Source organism: Sabethes cyaneus, chromosome 3 (assembly GCF_943734655.1).
Source record: "Sabethes cyaneus chromosome 3, idSabCyanKW18_F2, whole genome shotgun sequence".
Taxonomy (NCBI): domain Eukaryota; kingdom Metazoa; phylum Arthropoda; class Insecta; order Diptera; family Culicidae; genus Sabethes; species Sabethes cyaneus.
Window position 1 is genome coordinate 140,411,838 of NC_071355.1, and position 18,252 is coordinate 140,430,089.

At 40.0% G+C, this 18,252-nt stretch overlaps 1 protein-coding gene and 1 long non-coding RNA gene across 5 annotated transcripts in view; one reads left to right on the forward strand and one right to left on the reverse strand.

The window, feature by feature from the left end:
* The window catches only part of LOC128743487 (putative uncharacterized protein DDB_G0277255), a 231,913-nt gene that overhangs the window by 173,238 nt on the left and 40,423 nt on the right, over positions 1–18,252 (forward strand). For all 4 annotated transcript variants that reach the window (XR_008412302.1, XM_053840080.1, XM_053840082.1 and 1 more), the window contains exons 8-10: positions 4,688–5,214; positions 17,604–17,766; positions 17,876–18,176. Coding sequence is in view for 3 of the 4 variants with exons in the window: in XM_053840080.1 (XP_053696055.1) it covers positions 4,688–5,214; positions 17,604–17,766; positions 17,876–18,176 (991 nt within the window). In the remaining variant the exon portion in view is untranslated. The remainder of the gene's footprint in view (positions 1–4,687; positions 5,215–17,603; positions 17,767–17,875; positions 18,177–18,252) is intronic.
* LOC128743491 (uncharacterized) lies at positions 8,122–9,347 on the reverse strand. Its single transcript, XR_008412303.1, has 5 exons — positions 9,175–9,347; positions 9,017–9,116; positions 8,784–8,934; positions 8,593–8,649; positions 8,122–8,535 (listed from the first exon to the last, which is right to left on the reverse strand). It is a non-coding gene; the product is annotated as an uncharacterized LOC128743491 (long non-coding RNA).

The following is an 18,252-nucleotide window of genomic DNA, read 5'->3' on the forward strand; positions in this document are numbered from 1 at the left end:
TCATATGCCAGTGAAGGGTTCGATGTATTAACCGTTATGTGTTCGACAGGGTACCCGGGTACCTTTTCAGCTTTCAAAGTACGAAATTCCAAAGTTTTCTTTGATCAAGGATACTGAAACTCTGTGACATCTAAGAACTAATTAAATTGCAACTTTTCATAAAATAAGTTTTCATGTAGCACTTAAGGGGGTGGAATGGGGGGTCTTCGTAATTTTTTACCCCTTAAGTGCTCGACAAGGGTACCCGGGTACCCACAAATTGAAACGCTTGTAACTTTGGCAATTTTTGACCGATTCGGACACTTTTACCACCTAAAGATTCAGGAACTTATCCACTTCCATTGGGGTTACATCAGAGCCGGAAATGGATTATCTGGTTCTCGGAAATCCGGTATTCCGAGGACATGTTCCGGAATTAAAGCACTTTTTATATTTTTGGATGTAATTATAGTAATATGGGTGTCCAAGGTTCTTCAAATTACTCCGAAAGGTCATTCTTCATTGTTTTAAAACAATATAATGATATATCCTAGGAATGGCCATTCTACGACAAGTTCCCGTGGGACCTCCTGTGGCCATAAAACTGTTTGGTTTGCAACACTGGCAATATGGGTGTCTAAATTCATGAAAATACTCCAGAAGGGCATTTTTCATTGTTTTGATTCTGTCTGATGATTTTGCCACGGCATGGCCATTCCGGAACATATTCCCGTGGGGCTTCACAGTTTTCCAAAACCAAAAATATGTGCGCATTAGAGTTTTGAGTAGGAAAACTTGATTTTAGGTTTAACCTTTAGGAACCTTTAAGAGGAACCTTTTAGAGAGTTTCTTGAAATTAAAAGTTCTATCGTCTGGTAAAATTCAAATTTTGAATAATCCCCCTAAAAGTGAAATAAAAAATTTATTTTTCTTCAGCTTCAATATAACATATTGATGAGTTCTGTAAAGTTTTAGAGCATATTAATACAAGAAATTTTGCTGAAGACCGTAACGTTCTATCTCTTCAGCGAAGATAGAAAAATCCTATTTCTTATATGTGAATCGTCAAAATCAGTTTTTCTATTTTAGCTTTTTTTGTAGTTGTTGTATGACTTTTTCATGTTTCATAAAGTTGTACAAATAGTAAAAATACACAACTTTGCCAAATGTCGTATACCTCTATCTTTGCTTGTTACGGAACTGTAAAACTTTTGATATAAAAAATACCCTAATTTTGACCCCAAATTACGAGACTATGCGCAGACGTTTATAAATAAAACTTCCTGAATTTTGTAGTTTTTTTTATTTAGATTCTGATTCGTGTAATGTAATTCGTATCTGTTTGCGCGTAGTTGAGTAATTCGTGGGCAGAATTAGGGTATTTTTTATAACAAAAGTTTTGCAGCTCCTAAACAAGCAAAGATAGAGGTATACTACATTCGGCAAAGTTGTGTATTTTTACTATTTGTACAACTTTATGAAACATGAAAAAGTCATACAACAACTACAAAAAAAGCTAAAATAGAAAAACTGATTTTGACGATTCACATATAAGAAATAGGATTTTTCTATCTTCGCTGAAGAGATAGAACGTTACGGTCTTCAGCAAAATTTCTTGTATTAATATGCTCTAAAACTTTACAGAACTCATCAATATGTTATATTAAAGCTGAAGAAAAATAAATTTTTTATTTCACTTTTAGGGGGATTATTCAAAATTTGAATTTTACCAGACGATAGAACTTTTAATTTCAAGAAACTCTCCCATAGGTTCCATAAACCTAAAATCAAGTTTTCCTACTCAAAACTCTAATGCGCACATATTTTTGGTTTTGGACAACTGTGAAGCCCCACGGGAATATGTTCCGAAATGGCCATGCCGTGGCAAAATCATCAGACAGAATCAAAACAATGAAAAATGCCCTTCTGGAGTATTTTCTTGAATTTAGACACCCATATTGCCAGTGTTGCAAACCAAACAGTTTTATGGCCACAGGAGGTCCCACGGGAACTTGTCGTAGAATGGCCATTCCTAGGATACATCATTATATTGTTTTAAAACAATGAAGAATGACCTTTCAGAGTAATTTGAAGAACCTTGGACACCCATATTACTATAATTACATCCAAAAATATAAAAAGTGCTTTAATTCCGGAACATGTCCTCGGAATACCGGATTTCCGAGAACCAGATAATCCATTTCCGGCTCTGATGTAACCCCAATGGAAGTGGATAAGTTCCTGAATCTTTAGGTGGTAAAAGTGTCCGAATCGGTCAAAAATTGCCAAAGTTACAAGCGTTTCAGTTTGTGGGTACCCGGGTACCCTTGTCGAGCACTTAAAGATATTTTTTTTTGTCGAACACATAACGGTTAAAACAGTCTCGTTCTACGCTGTTTTTTACGCGACCATTTAGTGAATTTCGAAATTTACGCGGTTTTCTATACGGTTTCGATTTTTATTCGGAAAAATAAAAAAATCTCTACTTTGGGTAGACTTGACGTACTTACTTGCCGTCCTATCGCATAGCCTGATGAATAAAATTTTTCCAATTCACTCGGTTCACTGCTATAGACTCAGTTGGATCGTTGCACTAGATCCGTAAACCGTAATTGTTCTGTACTCTAATAACCGACTGCGAAGTCTGTCGATAAAAAAGGGTCAGGTTTGTAAAGATGTTTATACCCATGACTTTGCTTTTTTACCCTTTTTGCAGGGTAGTTGTCCAGCATACTAGCAACATACCCTGCCATCGAATCCGTCTAGCTTTAGCCACCTTTTGAATACTGGATTCGCCATAGAGCTGGGCGAATTCATGGTTCATCCTTCATACCCCGTTTCGCCTTTGTGCCTCCGAAAATCGTTCTTAGAAAATTCCGAACACTCGCAGGTCCTCCTTAATCATTGTCCACGTTTCTTATCCATTGAGAACTACCGGTCCAATGAGCGTCTTGTACAGGGTACGCTTTATATGGAAGCTTAGTCTGTTCGACCGCAATTGTTTGTGAAGCCCATGTAGTAAGCACGACTTTCACTGATAATACATCTCCGAATCTCGCTGCTAGTGTCATTGTCCGCGGTTATCAGTGAGCCCAGATAAACGAATTCGTCAACTACCTCAAATTCATCACCGCCGATTGTGCATAACTGGCGTCGATCGGCTTCAATTTTACCGGCCAGCATTTACATTGTTTTAGACATACCTTCAACTTCAACTTCAACCCAACCTTTTTTGCTTCGCGCTTTAGTCTGGTACATTGTTTAGCCACTGTTACACATGTTCTGCCCGTAATATCCGATCCATGTTATCGTTTGTTTGATCAGTTAAATCTGTTTGATCAGCTTCCTGGGAAAGCCATTCTCGTCCATGATTTTCTATAGCTCTTTTCGGTTGATAGTGTTCTACGCAGCTTTGAAGCTTGTTCTTGTTCTTGTTCTTGTTCTTGTTCTTGTTCTTGTTCTTGTTCTTGTTCTTGTTCTTGTTCTTGTTCTTGTTCTTGTTCTTGTTCTTGTTCTTGTTCTTGTTCTTGTTCTTGTTCTTGTTCTTGTTCTTGTTCTTGTTCTTGTTCTTGTTCTTGTTCTTGTTCTTGTTCTTGTTCTTGTTCTTGTTCTTGTTCTTGTTCTTGTTCTTGTTCTTGTTCTTGTTCTTGTTCTTGTTCTTGTTCTTGTTCTTGTTCTTGTTCTTGTTCTTGTTCTTGTTCTTGTTCTTGTTCTTGTTCTTGTTCTTGTTCTTGTTCTTGTTCTTGTTCTTGTTCTTGTTCTTGTTCTTGTTCTTGTTCTTGTTCTTGTTCTTGTTCTTGTTCTTGTTCTTGTTCTTGTTCTTGTTCTTGTTCTTGTTCTGACACGCTAACTTATAGGCAATTCGGCGCTGCCGGCACCGAAAAGTCGGCAGGAACTTTTATAAAGGGTAACTGCAAAATGTAAACAAACTGGGTGAGAGTGATTTTCTGTTGGATTAGCATCGAGAAAGAAACCCTCACTCGGTTTGTTTACATTTTGCAGTTAGACCCTTCTATAAGTTGAAGCCGAATCCGTTTCTAGTATACGGTATATGTTAAGTTTTAAGTTTTATTGATAAACAGATTGTCTGGTGGCCCAAAAAAGGATTTGCCTTTCATATTTAATTCAAAGTTGACTGGTTTTATTACAATTATGGGTGTTGATGCTGTCCTATGTTCTCATTATATGTCTATTCCTATCCACAAATCACAACATTCCAAGCGTGGATAGCAAAGACGAACCCAATCACTCGCCTGCTTGCAAATGTCGTTTCGCTTTTTTTATTTTTGGATGTCCCTCATTGTGACCAATAATTTACATATTATTTAAATAGTCAATAAGTGCTTTGAAAGTTTCCCAAAGTAAAGATAAACTTCCTCCGTCCAGGTTGCTTCTGAATCACAATTCAAAACAATTGAAAACTTAGCAACCTCCGTTCTAAAAATATAATCGATACTGAGCGTCAGAGAAACAACCTAAGGAATTGGAATCAAATTATAAACAATTTCACGCACTACCGATTCCCTTGTGTTCAAGTGTATTTACCAAATGTAAAGCCGATAAGAGCTTGTCCCACTTCATTCAAGCCTCGTAGCACCCGGCAAATTCAGCAGGATTAACTTTGTTGACCTACCGCCGAAAACAATGAGTCAAATTTCATTCACATTCACTCATCGTGGCATATTTTACGTTTTGTCTTTATTTTCAGAACCAATAGTTAACGAGCACCCGGTGACCATATATCCCGGCAGAGCCTCACCTCCTAGGCGAATTCTGTCTCGAAATCTCTCAAATTCAATCGAGCGACATCGCGATGTTTGTCGAAAGGGAAATTACGCATCGGACAATTCGTCTTCGCAGGAGAATTCTTCACCGGAAAATAACGAATCCGAAAATAACTCATCACTGTCACCGACCAACGGTGTACAAATCAATATCAATTACAATACCAATTTGGTCAGTAATCGAATATTCACTAGCGGCATAGACTACGTACGACCTTCGCGCCAGCGAATGCACCCGGACAGCGACGAGGAGCGGTTTTCCGAAGACTCGCTAGAAGAGTCATCCTTACCGCCGCCGCCGGGACCACCAACGGTGCCTCCACCACCATCACTGTCAGCTCCAGTGACTCCCAGCAAAAGGCACAGCATAGCCTGGGAGGTGAATCTGGACGATCCAGCCAGTTTCGAAGATCCGCTAACTATACCAAAGATGGGCTCTGGATCTACGAAGGTAAGTTCAAAGGGTGCACGCGTAAGCAAGCAAGCTCTGTTTTACAACTTAAACAATTCCATGAAATATGGCACATACATTTGAAGCTGCAAATTAATGGTTTGAGAGTTTATGTTGGAAATAATGGAAAAACAATTTTTTTTGGATGTGATTTTTGTAACTGCTAAACCTATAGATTGCTTTTTATTTCACAAACTTAATCAAAATCAACAAGCTATTACCGGAGGAAAATGGCCGAATAAATATGGCCGCTTTCGAGTGATGGACACTATGACATCATCCTGCTAAGAAATTTAAATTCATAAAATACTATTTTATTCTTCATATCAGAAAAACTTTATTTGTTCAAGCAGTGAAAAGAATTAAACTGTTAATTCGCGATTCGTTTTAAAGAAACTGTCTTCAAATTGATGATTTCCTTACGTAAGCATCTCGTTTTATTGCAATTTGTGTTTCCGTGCCCCTAGAATGGCTAAATATATGTCGAAAAATATAAGTATTATCTATCTAATATTGTAAAAAACATTATAGGTAGGGGTATATTCGTGTTGTATTTTTAATGTGATTACACATTGTTTAGGATATTTTCATATACTTCTATGTAATATACTAGTTCGCGTAGTTCAAAAATGAATTCCGCATATATGTTAAATAACAGTACCGTTCGCAAAATGTATACTATGTGCCTAAGTTTGCACGCATAGAAGTATATCCTTACACCACTTTACACCAATATAATGTCAGCCACACAACTATTGCAATTTTGTATCTTTTTCTAATGAAAATTCATCCGAGTCAATGTCAACAAACTTATTGATCCTTCTATTCACCACAAACTCATTTAAACGGATTTCAACGAAATCTTCCTTTGGGCTTAGTATCGTTTGCTATTGAAAGGGATTTTTATCCGATTTTCATCGGACAAGAATTTCCTTATCCTAAAACCGCCGTATGCTGATATATATCCCAGTCGGCCGCACAGAGAAAAGATTTCCTTTCCGTTGTGCAGCAAAGCTATCAAAACACTTGTCCACTTACAGGTTTGCATTATCGACCATTTAAATTATTCACCCGATCGGAAACCCTATCGAATGAATAGAATGAATCAGGTACCGAGACGTTCAAGCCGTCAAATATTACCTTTTTCTTGCACCTAGGCGATAGTTCTTCGCAACGCAAGCAACGGGAAGAAGTCATCCTCATCTATCCACCACGTCGATTATTTATACGTGTATCCTTCTTACACGGACAACCATGAATATATTAAACATGACACACGGTCTTGGAACCATTTGTCAACCGCCAGACCACGATATGGGATCCAAATGAAAGTCTGTACGTATTTCAAGAACATATTCGCCATGGTTTCCTGTGTGCCCAGCGAAAACTGTTTCCGTGAAACAGACAAGGAACCTGTCGTTTTCATTTTCATAATCCGACGATCCTATCAAAAGCGACCTTTTATGCTGGGAAAACGCTCTTATCTTTTCAATGGGAATATAAATGATGGACGAAAAGCAAAAAGCGAATGAAGCAGGAATGTAATGTGGTGAACATCATAGTTAGGAGGTAGATTCAACTTTGTTACTTTCGCTAGGGCATCCTCTCGGGCTCGGTGTATACATTTATTTTCACAATAAACAGGCAACCTTTCGTAAGACGTTGCAGTAGATGTTGCTACAGAATTCTTTTACTTAGACCTACAGCAAACATTTCACCTAGTCGTGCGGTCGATCTTTTCCGTCGGCATCACATATGTCTAAGTAAAATTTGAAAATAATCAATTTGATTAGATCAGTAATTTAAATGTATATCATTAGACGATTATTAGATTATTAATGTTTCTGATAGTAACATAAATTAGTCACTTTTAGAGCATCCACGGCAACCCATATTGTTCTTGAAACTCCTGTGAGTCGACAAAAAGGGACTATCTGAATCTGAACCGCTAATTGCCACGATAACTGTGCGGAAGATACACTTATGTAAAGTTTCTGGATTTCATACCGAATTGCATATAAAAAAGACTGATGTTCTGATCTGATAATCTGATATCTCACTCCTTTTATAGAAACACTAGCTGAGTGCCCAATCTTACTCGGGGAGCCTTTGTCTCACAGTCACTTGTGCAAAAATACAACGATTGTTTCTCTTTCGGACGTTCCACCCCATTTGTCAGCTCCCCCTCTTCTGTCTACCCGGCCACCTGCACACCTGTTTTCTTTACGGAAATCTCTATAAAACCCTATAAAAGTTTACCAAGAAAAAAACATGGTGTTCTCAGATGAACTCCACGCTGTTTGAATGATTGCCCCTGGGACTCAAACAGAGTCAGCCAACAACAATTAGCACTAATGATCGAACACTTTTTATACAGGTCACTTTGATTCGGTGCATAATTACACTTGACAAATCTACAACTTGATTTTTTCTGTTGTACGGATAAATTGTTACAGTCATGTGGGCGTTACTCCCCCCTTCTCGTCAGCAACCTCCGGTCATCAGCTCCTCCTTTTGTCCTGTCCTTATCGGAGAACCGTCTAAACATTTCGGTCCCCCTGTTGTCAACCCCTTCAGTGCAATTTCTCTTATGTCAAGGAACATGTTTGCCAAGTTTGATGAAGAACGGTCAAGCCGTTTCGGAGTTATGGCCTCCCCCCTATTAGGGACCCCCCACCTATTACGGAACCTCCCCCTTTTTGTTGACCACCCAGTGCTGATTCTCTTATGTCAAGGAACATATGTGCCAAGTTTGATGAAGAACGGTCAAGGCGTTTCAGAGTTATGGACGCGAAAAATTCCCGTTACGCCTTCAACTCCCAAAGTGATTCCCGGGTCAGAGGGTAGAGCGCCTAAGCGTCCTCGCATTCTTGTAGATCTCCCACACGAAGAAACAAATGCCGTTCGAATGCTTTGTGGGAATAAAGAGCCACCGCAGGGTTCATCTATTCCGATCGTACCGCTGCCCCCTCGAGTAAATAAATTCTGGCTGTTTCTGTCTAGATTCTCCCCACAAGCCACTGTGGAGGAGATTTCTACACTAGTACAGCAGAATCTGGAGCTGGAGGGCCCCGTCCAAGTCATTAAATTAGTCCGCAATGGTGCTGATTTGAGCCAAATGACATACGTGTCATTTAAGGTGGGAATCGATATCGCTTTCAAAGAAAAGGCGATGCAGCCCTCGAGCTGGCAAACTGGTATTTATTTCCGCGAATTCATAAGTGAACCTCGAACAAACACATTTCAAAATATCAGAGATAATGAGTCCAATCCAGAAAACTTTCTTACACCCCTTGCCAATACACAGTAGTAATAACGATCCTGCAATATTGAATGATCATAATCGTATTGAAATTAACATAAATGCTACTGACGTACCTGAGTTGGAACCAAATTTGACCGTCACTAGTCCTATAGTATCAATGACACGAAAACCTACCGAAAAGAAAAAGATATTGGATGTATATTATCAAAATATGAATAGTATAAGAGGATGCGAACGACAAAAAATTGTCTATATGTCGTCTATTGAATTAGACATAGATGTATATTGTTTCACTGAAACTAACCTGGATGCAACTGTACTGGATGGTTCATTGTTTTCTTCCGCCTTTCGTGTATACCGTTGTGATAGAAATGCCTTCAATAGTGAAAAAACCTCTGGCGGTGGTGTTCTGATTGCCGTCCGAAATAGCATCGCCAGCACAGAATACGCAGTGGCTAAAAGCAATGAAGCACTCTGTGTTAAACTAGCAGCAAAGACCGGATCACTCTATATGTGCTGCGGATATATTGCACCTACCTCTGGTATCGATCGTTATCGCTCGTTTTGTCTTTTTATTGAGTCCATAGTTGTAAGCATTAGTCCGGAAGACGAAGTTATCGTTGTCGGTGATTTTAACCTGCCAAATTTGAATTGGAATCAAATTAATTTCGACTCAAATAATCCATTTTACTTACCCGAACAAATTACTTCACAAACCGAGATAGCTATTGTTGATAGTTTTCTCGCTGCTGGGCTGATGCAAGTATGCAATATTGTAAACAACAACAATTGCTTTCTTGATCTGGTGTTCACTACTGACACAGACATCTGCCAGGTGGCATTAACGGATCCATTGATCAAGAACGAAATTCATCACTGTGCGATGTTATTGACCATCGAAGCGGCCGCATCGAACGAGTGTGACATTGGGGTGTTCAAAAAGTATTTGAATTTAAATGCAATGGACAGTGTAGGCGTGCGTACTGACTTAGGTAATATTGAATGGAACAATATCTTTGTTACAGAGGAAATGTTCCAAAGCGATGTAGCGGGATATGTTATGCAAGCATCTGTGCTGCTGGATTTTATTCGCGCCGTTGGTGTTCTCAATGTCGATATCGGGGATGCTGCGAATGTTAATAATTCCGTGGATTATAATATTTTGTCGTTTTATCATGTGATTTTCGATATTTTTTCCCGTCATGCTCCAATGGTCATCAAACAGCAAAAATCACAGCACAATTACCCCGAATGGTTTTCTCGGTCGCTTATCAATCTAATGAAAGCCAAACGATCGGCTTTAAAACGAATGCATCGAAATAGGTCAGATGAAAACGTGACGCACTATAAGCAGGTTCTACGTATGTTCAAAGCTGCCCACCGAGAAGAATATGAAGTTTACCTAAGTGAAATACAAAGATCTATAAAAGGTAACCCGAAATGTTTCTGGAAGTTCGTAAATAGCAGAAGGAAGAACTGCAGTATTCCAGATCACGTTAAGTATAAGAACGTTACTGCTACCGGTGCTCAGTCATCAACGCACCTATTTGCGGAACATTTTAAAACCGTATTTGACGAACATACCTCCGCCAACAATATACCATTTCAATACAGCGATGCAGAAGCATACCAAGTATCTCAAAACAGCATCGGAAATGCTATTCGCAGACTCGACAAAAATCTGTCACCTGGTCCCGATACACTATCGAATAAGCTTTTGAAAGAGTTTCAGAATGAACTAATAGAACCTCTCGCGAGTCTATTTAATGCGTCTCTAGCCTCCGGTTACTTCCCCTCGATTTGGAAGGTATCTCGTATTAGTCCAATTCATAAAAAAGGATCTCGCTCAGATGTGGAGAACTATCGAGCAATAACTATCCAGTCGGCTATACCGAAGCTCTTTGAACAAACAGTTTACGATCATCTATACGAAACGGTTGCTGATCGTATCTCTTCTGCTCAACACGGGTTTTTGAAGAAAAAATCTGTAACCACGAACCTTTGTGAATTTACGTCTCTGGTAAACGATTATATCTCAAGGGGGTTTCAAGTAGACTGTGTATACACTGATATGAGTAAAGCCTTTGATTCTGTTAAGACGGATAGTATTATGCAATCGGTTACAGACTTCGGCATCGATGGACCGATTTACAACTGGCTAAGAACTTACCTTTCGCGCAGAGTTCAGTATGTGAAAATTAAGGAAAACGTCTCTGCTTCATTTGTTGTTAATTCGGGAGTACCGCAGGGTAGTCATCTAGGACCATTGCTTTTTGTACTAGTGATGAACAGGCTTCCGGATATGTTGTCCAATGCTACAATCTTAATATACGCAGATGATGTAAAAATCTTTTTACCTATCAAGACTGGCAGTGATTGTCTTAAGCTACAACTTGACGTGGATAACATTGGAATATTCTGTTCGAATAGCGGCTTGAACATCAACCCAGATAAATGCTCTGTTATGACTTTTTCCCGAAAACTACGTCCAATCGAATTTCAATACTCCTACAACGGAATCGTTTTGCCACGCAAGGAAACCATTCGTGACCTAGGAATCATATTTGATCGTTCACTTTCGTTTACAAGTCACATAGACAACGTTATTAAAGACTGCTTAAAGCTATTTGCTCTTGTGAGACGATACGGTCGTGACCTTAAGGATCCATATGCAATACTAGCAATATATGTAGGCCTTGTGCGAAGTAAATTAGACTTCGCAAGTGTAGTTTGGCGTCCGCAATATGTAACCTATATACAACGGATAGAGACAGTCCAAAAAAAGTTTGTTCGTTTTGCATTGCGGTACTTGAGGTGCAATGGAGATGAACTACCGCCGTATCACGACCTATGCTCTTTAGTCAACATTGACACAATCCACTGCAGACATAAGATTGCCGACATAGTGTTCTTCACGAACATCCTATCTGGACGAGCCGACAGTCAAATGCTTGCTTCAAGGTTGCATTTCAATCACAGCCAAGTTGCACTTCGGAACACCCGGGTGTTTAATCCACCTCATCGAAACAGGAATTACTCCCAGCATGAGCCAACGTGCCGTTTCATGAAAGCTTTCAACGATCTACAGCATATAGTTAATGTTACCATGGCACCAGCGAATATTAAAAATAGGCTTAGCTTGTATTTTAGGGGACAGTTGCATCCCATTTGAGTGTTTTTAATAGTTAATGTTCATAGTTACTAAGTACTTTTTTATTGGAAAACGGGCTTGAAGCCTAAACCTTAATTGAGCAAATAAATGGCCTCCCCCTATTAGGGACCCTCCCCCACCTATTACGGAACCTCCCCCCCCCCCCCTTTTTGTTGACCATCCAGTGCTGATTCTCTTATGTCAAGGAACATGTATGCCAAGTTTGATGAAGAACGGTCAAGGCGTTTCGGAGCTAAGGGCTCCCCCCCTCTTTTGTCAACCCCCCAGTGCTGGTTCTCTTATATCAAGGAACATGTGTGCCAAGTTTGGTGGAGATTGGTCAAGGCGTTCTGGAGTTATGGTGGAACATACAAACATACTCACGCTCACTTTTATATATATAGATTCCCGAATTGGTGCACAATAACATTTTATGTACATTAGAAGCTAGTACTTATGTATGCTAGTACACTATGCAGATAGTTCAATTCTAGTCTTTCATTGACATTCGCTTCTCTGAAAAATTCCTTCTCTCCCAATTTTTCTGGTAATGTCCTCAGCTCTTAGACACTACACCTCCAGAAATATAGATAAGCAACGTCAAAAACGTATACCTACAAAGTTTACCACCTAGTTAGCTTCGAGGTACGATGCTGGTCTAACAAGTTAGTCGCATGTTCGAATCACGGCTGGGCGTTGCTGCTAGAGTCCGTAGGATCATTGCACTAGTCCCCAAAAGGTCCTGTACTGTAATACCCGGCTACGAAAACTATCGATAAAGAAGGGTCAAATCTTAAAGACGTTTATACCAAAGGTTTTGTTTTTTTACCTTTACTTACTTGACTTTATCGGCAACAATCCGCTTATTGAATCTGGACCGGATTTAGGAGTTATCTTCACGCTTCTCGGTCTTGGACTCTCCAGTCACCTGTAAATCCCTCTGTTCTAGCATTGCCGTTAACAGCGCTTATCCAACGATTACGTGATGTGCCTCGAAGTCGACGGCCTCCGTGGTTGGGTTCGCTGCTCAATATTGTTTTCGCTGGTCTCTCATTCGGCACCCTTTCTATGTGGCCAACCCACTGCAGCCTGCCGTGTTTTATTCGCTTCACAATAACCGCATCTTTGTATACTTGGTAAATTTCGTGGTTCATGCGCCTGCGCCAAACTAATCAACCGGCAAGAATTTATCGCAGGATCGTATGCCGAAAAAAGGTCAATAGCTCGTCGGTCTTTCTCTTTCAACGTCCACGCTTCGCGACCGTAGAGTACCACCGGGAAAATCAGCATTTTATAGAGAGTGAGTTTCGTACAGGCTACGGGACCTTAGCTACGAAATTCGTAGAAGGCCCTGTTGGCAGCCGCTAGCCGCCTTTTTACTTCACGATTCACATCACTGTCACATGTCACTAACGTACACAAATTCGACAACCACTTCAAAAGTATTTCCATCTATCACCACCGCAGTTCCACCACCCGAAGGGCTACCAGGTTCTCTACCAGCCACCATATACTTCGTTTTGGCATAGTTTATAACAAGCCCTATCTTTGCAGTTTGCTCCTTAAGATGCGTGTACGCCTCTTCCACAGTTTTATTGTTAACACTGATGATCATCCGCGAACTCATGGAGCATGTGAGATTTCGTGATGTAATACTTCTTTGCACACCTGCACTTTGAATAGCATCTTCCAATGCAATGTTGAACAGCAAATTCGATAGCAACAGCAAATTCGAATTTTCTAATTTATTAATTAATCTTCGACATAAAGAACATCGCACAATCATAAAACTTATTCAACTAATTAAATATTACAGATTCTTAGCTTAAATACATTTTTTAACAAACCAAAATCGAACAAGTAATAAACATCATTAAAACGACTGCAGCAAACTTCCAGTGGGTTATTCATTTCATAAGCAGTTAGATGAGGCAATTGTCGAAAGAACTCAGTTCGGCGCATCACTCGGGATGGCTTGTTGAATCGTAGTTTGCTCAGTATACCTGCACAGCCGATGTTGCCTGCTAGGACGTCGAAGATTATCATTCGTTGCAGGAATACTCGCCTAGTGGACAACGTTGGTAGGCCGATCAGCACGCAGCGACTTTCATAAGATGGTGGTTTATCCTATCCCTCCAGCCAAGATTCCAAAGAGCGTATCGAATAAATTGCCTTTGCACACATTCGATTCGGTTGATGTACATGGTATGGTGCCGACACTTGCACTCCGTACTCTAGAACACTGCGCACGAGCGAGCAATACAGGGTCTTCAAACTGTAGATATCAGCAAAAAACTTTGTATTTCTTTTCAGGACCCCAACATTGCGTATGCCTTAGCCGTAACAGCAGAGAGTGTTCTACGAACCTAAGTTTGCTGTCAATCAGAACTCCCAAATCCTTCAGAGTTTGTGTGTATGTCAATTATTATCGTTATATACGGTAGAAAATCAACTTGAACCCACTTTATCAAGCTCTAGTTACGATTTCGAATTTGTTATGAGATATTTACGATTATTTTCGTACATTGATATACGAGTTGGTGCTAGGTGGGCCATCTCCCACATTGACGTTTCTTTTTGTAGCTTGTGGTTTCTGTGACGGCCGAGCGTATTCTTAACCCATCCATTCGTTAATTAGTTTTTTGGTCTGACATCTCACGACAAAAACTTAATGAGAAAAATAATCTCATGACAAGGTTTGTGCTCCGCCAAAAATAGTCTGCAACTCCCTTCGTTCAAATACGGCAAGTATACATATATCTTCCGTAAGCAAAGTTACAGTCTCATGTCCTTCGAGCACTGCCGTTCTGATTAGCGTTGTGTACATCATCAGCTTCTTGCGGCGGTGTATGCTCCTTGATCGAAGCGTCTCGCGGAGGGAAAAAATAATCAGACCTTCAACTTGAATGCTTCATTGAATCTTAAGGATTCGTTAAGGATCCCAAATATATTAACTCAGCAATTACTTCCACTTTATCGCCGTTAATAGCCATTCTCCTTGGGAGGCGGACGTTGTTTTCTCTGGAGCCTCGTCCTACCATATATTTAGTTTTTAACGCATTGATAAGTAACCCAATCCTCAAGATCTCAAGGCAGTTAGTCTGGCGTAGATTACTTCCACCGTCCCAAAGACTTAAATAATAATGTCAAGATCGTCTGCAAGAAACGCACGAAGACAGTTCGACTCATTTTGACGCCTACTCACGGGATCAATTCAGCTTCAATAGCGATGTTAAATAAATTAAAGGACAGTCCATCCCCATTACCGTCCATTACCGCCATTATCTGCACGATTTAAAAGCACACGAGAGTGCCTGCGAAATACGCACGTAACACATTACTCGCACCAGGGTAGCTTTAATCACCCGCATCAGTTTGTCTGGAAAACCGTTCTCGTGCATTATCTGCCATAGCTATTTACCCTCGACTGTATCCTATACTACCCTGAAATCCACGAAAATATACTACGTGACCACGTTGTACTGCCGACTTTTCTGGAGTATTTGTCGAAGTGTAAAATTTCGATCTGTAGTAGCACGGGATTCCATAAAGCCCGCCAGAAACCTTTTGCTATTAAAGATACACGACGTAACAAGATCTGGGAAATCCATTCACTCCTCCAGTAGCTTCTCCTTCCCCCAAGTTTTTAAAATTATCCAGTGAAGTGCGATCCCCGTTTTGGTAAAGTTCTACCTGGAGTTAGTCCTTTCCGGTCGCTTATTAGTTTTTCGCTGTCCGATTTCTCACCGGATCTTTTCGAGATCGGGAGTTGGAACGCTTTTCTCGTTTGAAGGCACTCCTAGGTTCCCTTCCGTTTTACCTCCTTCTATTATATCGCGATTGAGATGCCCATCGAAGAACTGCGTTCTCCTGTTGACCACCTTATACTAGTTTCCCTCCTCGTCTCTACATGTATCAGGGAGTGTATCTGTTAAGAGATTGGTTCACCTTCTCATAGAACTTTCGCATGCCATGTTATTTTAGCTCCTTCTGATCCTTTTACCTCCAGGATTGTGGTCAATTCATTCCGCGTTCGTTGATATTTAGCAAGATTCTGGCTCGTGGGAAGGGTTAGATACTTTAACAAGCTCTTTCTTCTTCTTGCTTCACTTGCTGGCATTCCCCGTCAAATTAACAGTTTCATGCACTCAGGGTTTCTTCACGTAGCGCAAGTTTCTTCACCTATCAGCTCTTTTTTCTCGTACGGAGTCAAGTTATTTATATACTCAAGTACTTTTTTACACGGTCTAAATGTCGGATCATTAAACGGATCCTTTTGATCAAGCTGGAATAGGAACACAGGAAAACTACCATTTTCATCTGTATGATTTTTTTCAAAAACAGTTATTCTTGGTAAAATATAAACACCTGTTTAACAAAATCTTGGTACGCAAAAAAAAATTAGCTTCTTGGATGAACTTTGCCTGCTGATGTAATAGTCTGCCAAGCGTTCACAGTACGTTGCAGTACGCGATTGGAAAGTTTTTTCTCTTGCTATAGTTCACACTCGATCCCGTTTTTTACCCCATTTCAATTTCAGGTAAGATATACATATGCGAATAACGATTATCTTTTGCCATAAACCTTTCCCCAAGGAAACGACAAAAAAGATTTTACAGAGTCTCTTAACGTATTACTTTCAAAGAGTATTGGTACAGATGAATAAACTACTTTTTAACTCGGGAATCCATTGGGGTTGGTACGCAAGTATGATATGATTCGGATAGCAAGAGAGTACTTTTCCAAGTGAATGGAAAAATGCGATGAAACTGAAAACAGAGAAAATTTAGGCTACCACAATTCCGCTCTCTCAGTTACGTTTTTCTTCTTAACGATTTCGAGACACTTGAAGATAAAACTGCTTTCTAAATACGGTAGCAGGACCGGAGGGAAATATATTTTTTCAATGAACCGTGTAACGATATATCCACCGTCGTGGGAACCAGCTTTTTTGTTCCCGTGATGGTGATGATTCCGCAAGGAAGGGCTGTTCTTCGGCATATTGTGGCGCACTGGATACTGGCAGCAGAAACAAAACATGTTGGAACACAAATGTCGAAAAATTACTACCTACTATGGAGTCTACTATGGAGTCCGGAATGTGTACGTTTATTTTTCATCGCACGGTAAAGCTTGTTCATATTTTACAAGAATGCTATTTTTATTTTCATATACAGCTTTCCTCTCGAATAAATATGCGAACCGGGTGTCAACGATGAGCTGCCGATGATGGTGATGATGATGATTATGATACGAACAATGTTGATTTTGATGTTCGCACTTTTTAAGGAATGTGATGTGAGGGAAACTTCGATTTCGCCTTGTGGTGTTGTTTAATGATGTTTTGATATGACAGCCGTCGTGCGTTCGAGTCCAGGTTTGAACGGATGAAATTATCTGAACTGTAACTTTGCGCTTGGATTATTGGTTTGATTGTAAAGACTGTCTGTGCAACATTTTTCTTGAATTTGACCTCTTCTATTTATTCAACAAACATTGTAACCAATGTTAGAGTATAATCCTATTGAGCATAACAATATTGAGCCTATCCACCGTAACAATTTTTATAGTACGTACTATAGTCAATTCTTAGTGTTTCGTTCTATTTTGCAACATAGAAAACTTTTAGCAAGTTAAATGGAAATTGACATTGGTAAAAAAAAGTTTTTCTTCTCTAAACCATACCCTACTACATGTCTACTTCAAAACTTTCTCTGGATGAACACGGGCATTGGGTCAAGGATTTGCCGACTGTGCTGCCGGCAAAGCAATGGTTAAGTGTCAGTATTTGGATTGACGCTAGAATAGTTAATGTTCGTGCAAAATTCACACCATTTAAGCGAAGGAAATGTATGTGTCCTCATTTATAATTCATACAAACCCAATTTTCAACGATCTACTCTTGCTCGCTCAGCTTCACTAGCGGCGCTGTTGATTGAGTACTAAATAGTTAATTTTGCTTCAAATTCACAGGTTGTTGGCAGACGGAAGTCAGGAAAGAATGTAAACGACTCACAGTCAAGTCTTGAGTCCACGCCAAGCAATAAAAAATGCGAATCTAACGAGTGGCCCGATCCACCCGATATTCCAATTTGTAGTACCGAAGACGAAGCGGCCTCCTTATATTCCGATTCGGGTAAGCGGAAAAAGAAATAACTTTTCCTGTACAAGCAACCCACCATTATTGTAGAATTTTACTATGTAACAGAAACAATTCTTCAACTGTCTAATTGCATTCATTTCAGACGAGCTGATACCTCACATTCCGGACATCAGCGGTCGTGGAACGTATATCATTCGGAAAGGCCGCCGAAGGCAACGATTGGAAAGTGTAGATTCCAACGCTAGCAATAACCTGCCAATCCCCGGAAGTGAGCTCCTGCCGACTACTACCCTTCCAAGTCCGGTCTTTCCCGTATCCATGATGATGCCCAAGTCAAGACATAGCATCGACCTTGGTCTGTCTTCCTCACTAAGCAGTAGTGGCGCGATAAAACCCTCACACTCTGCTCCCCAGCAGCTACCAAGCTCAGTTCTTTCGCCCAGGTACGTGCCAGATAATGATAATTGTTAAACTCTAATATTAACAGCGAATTCAAATCAACAAACATGTTTCTGGTAT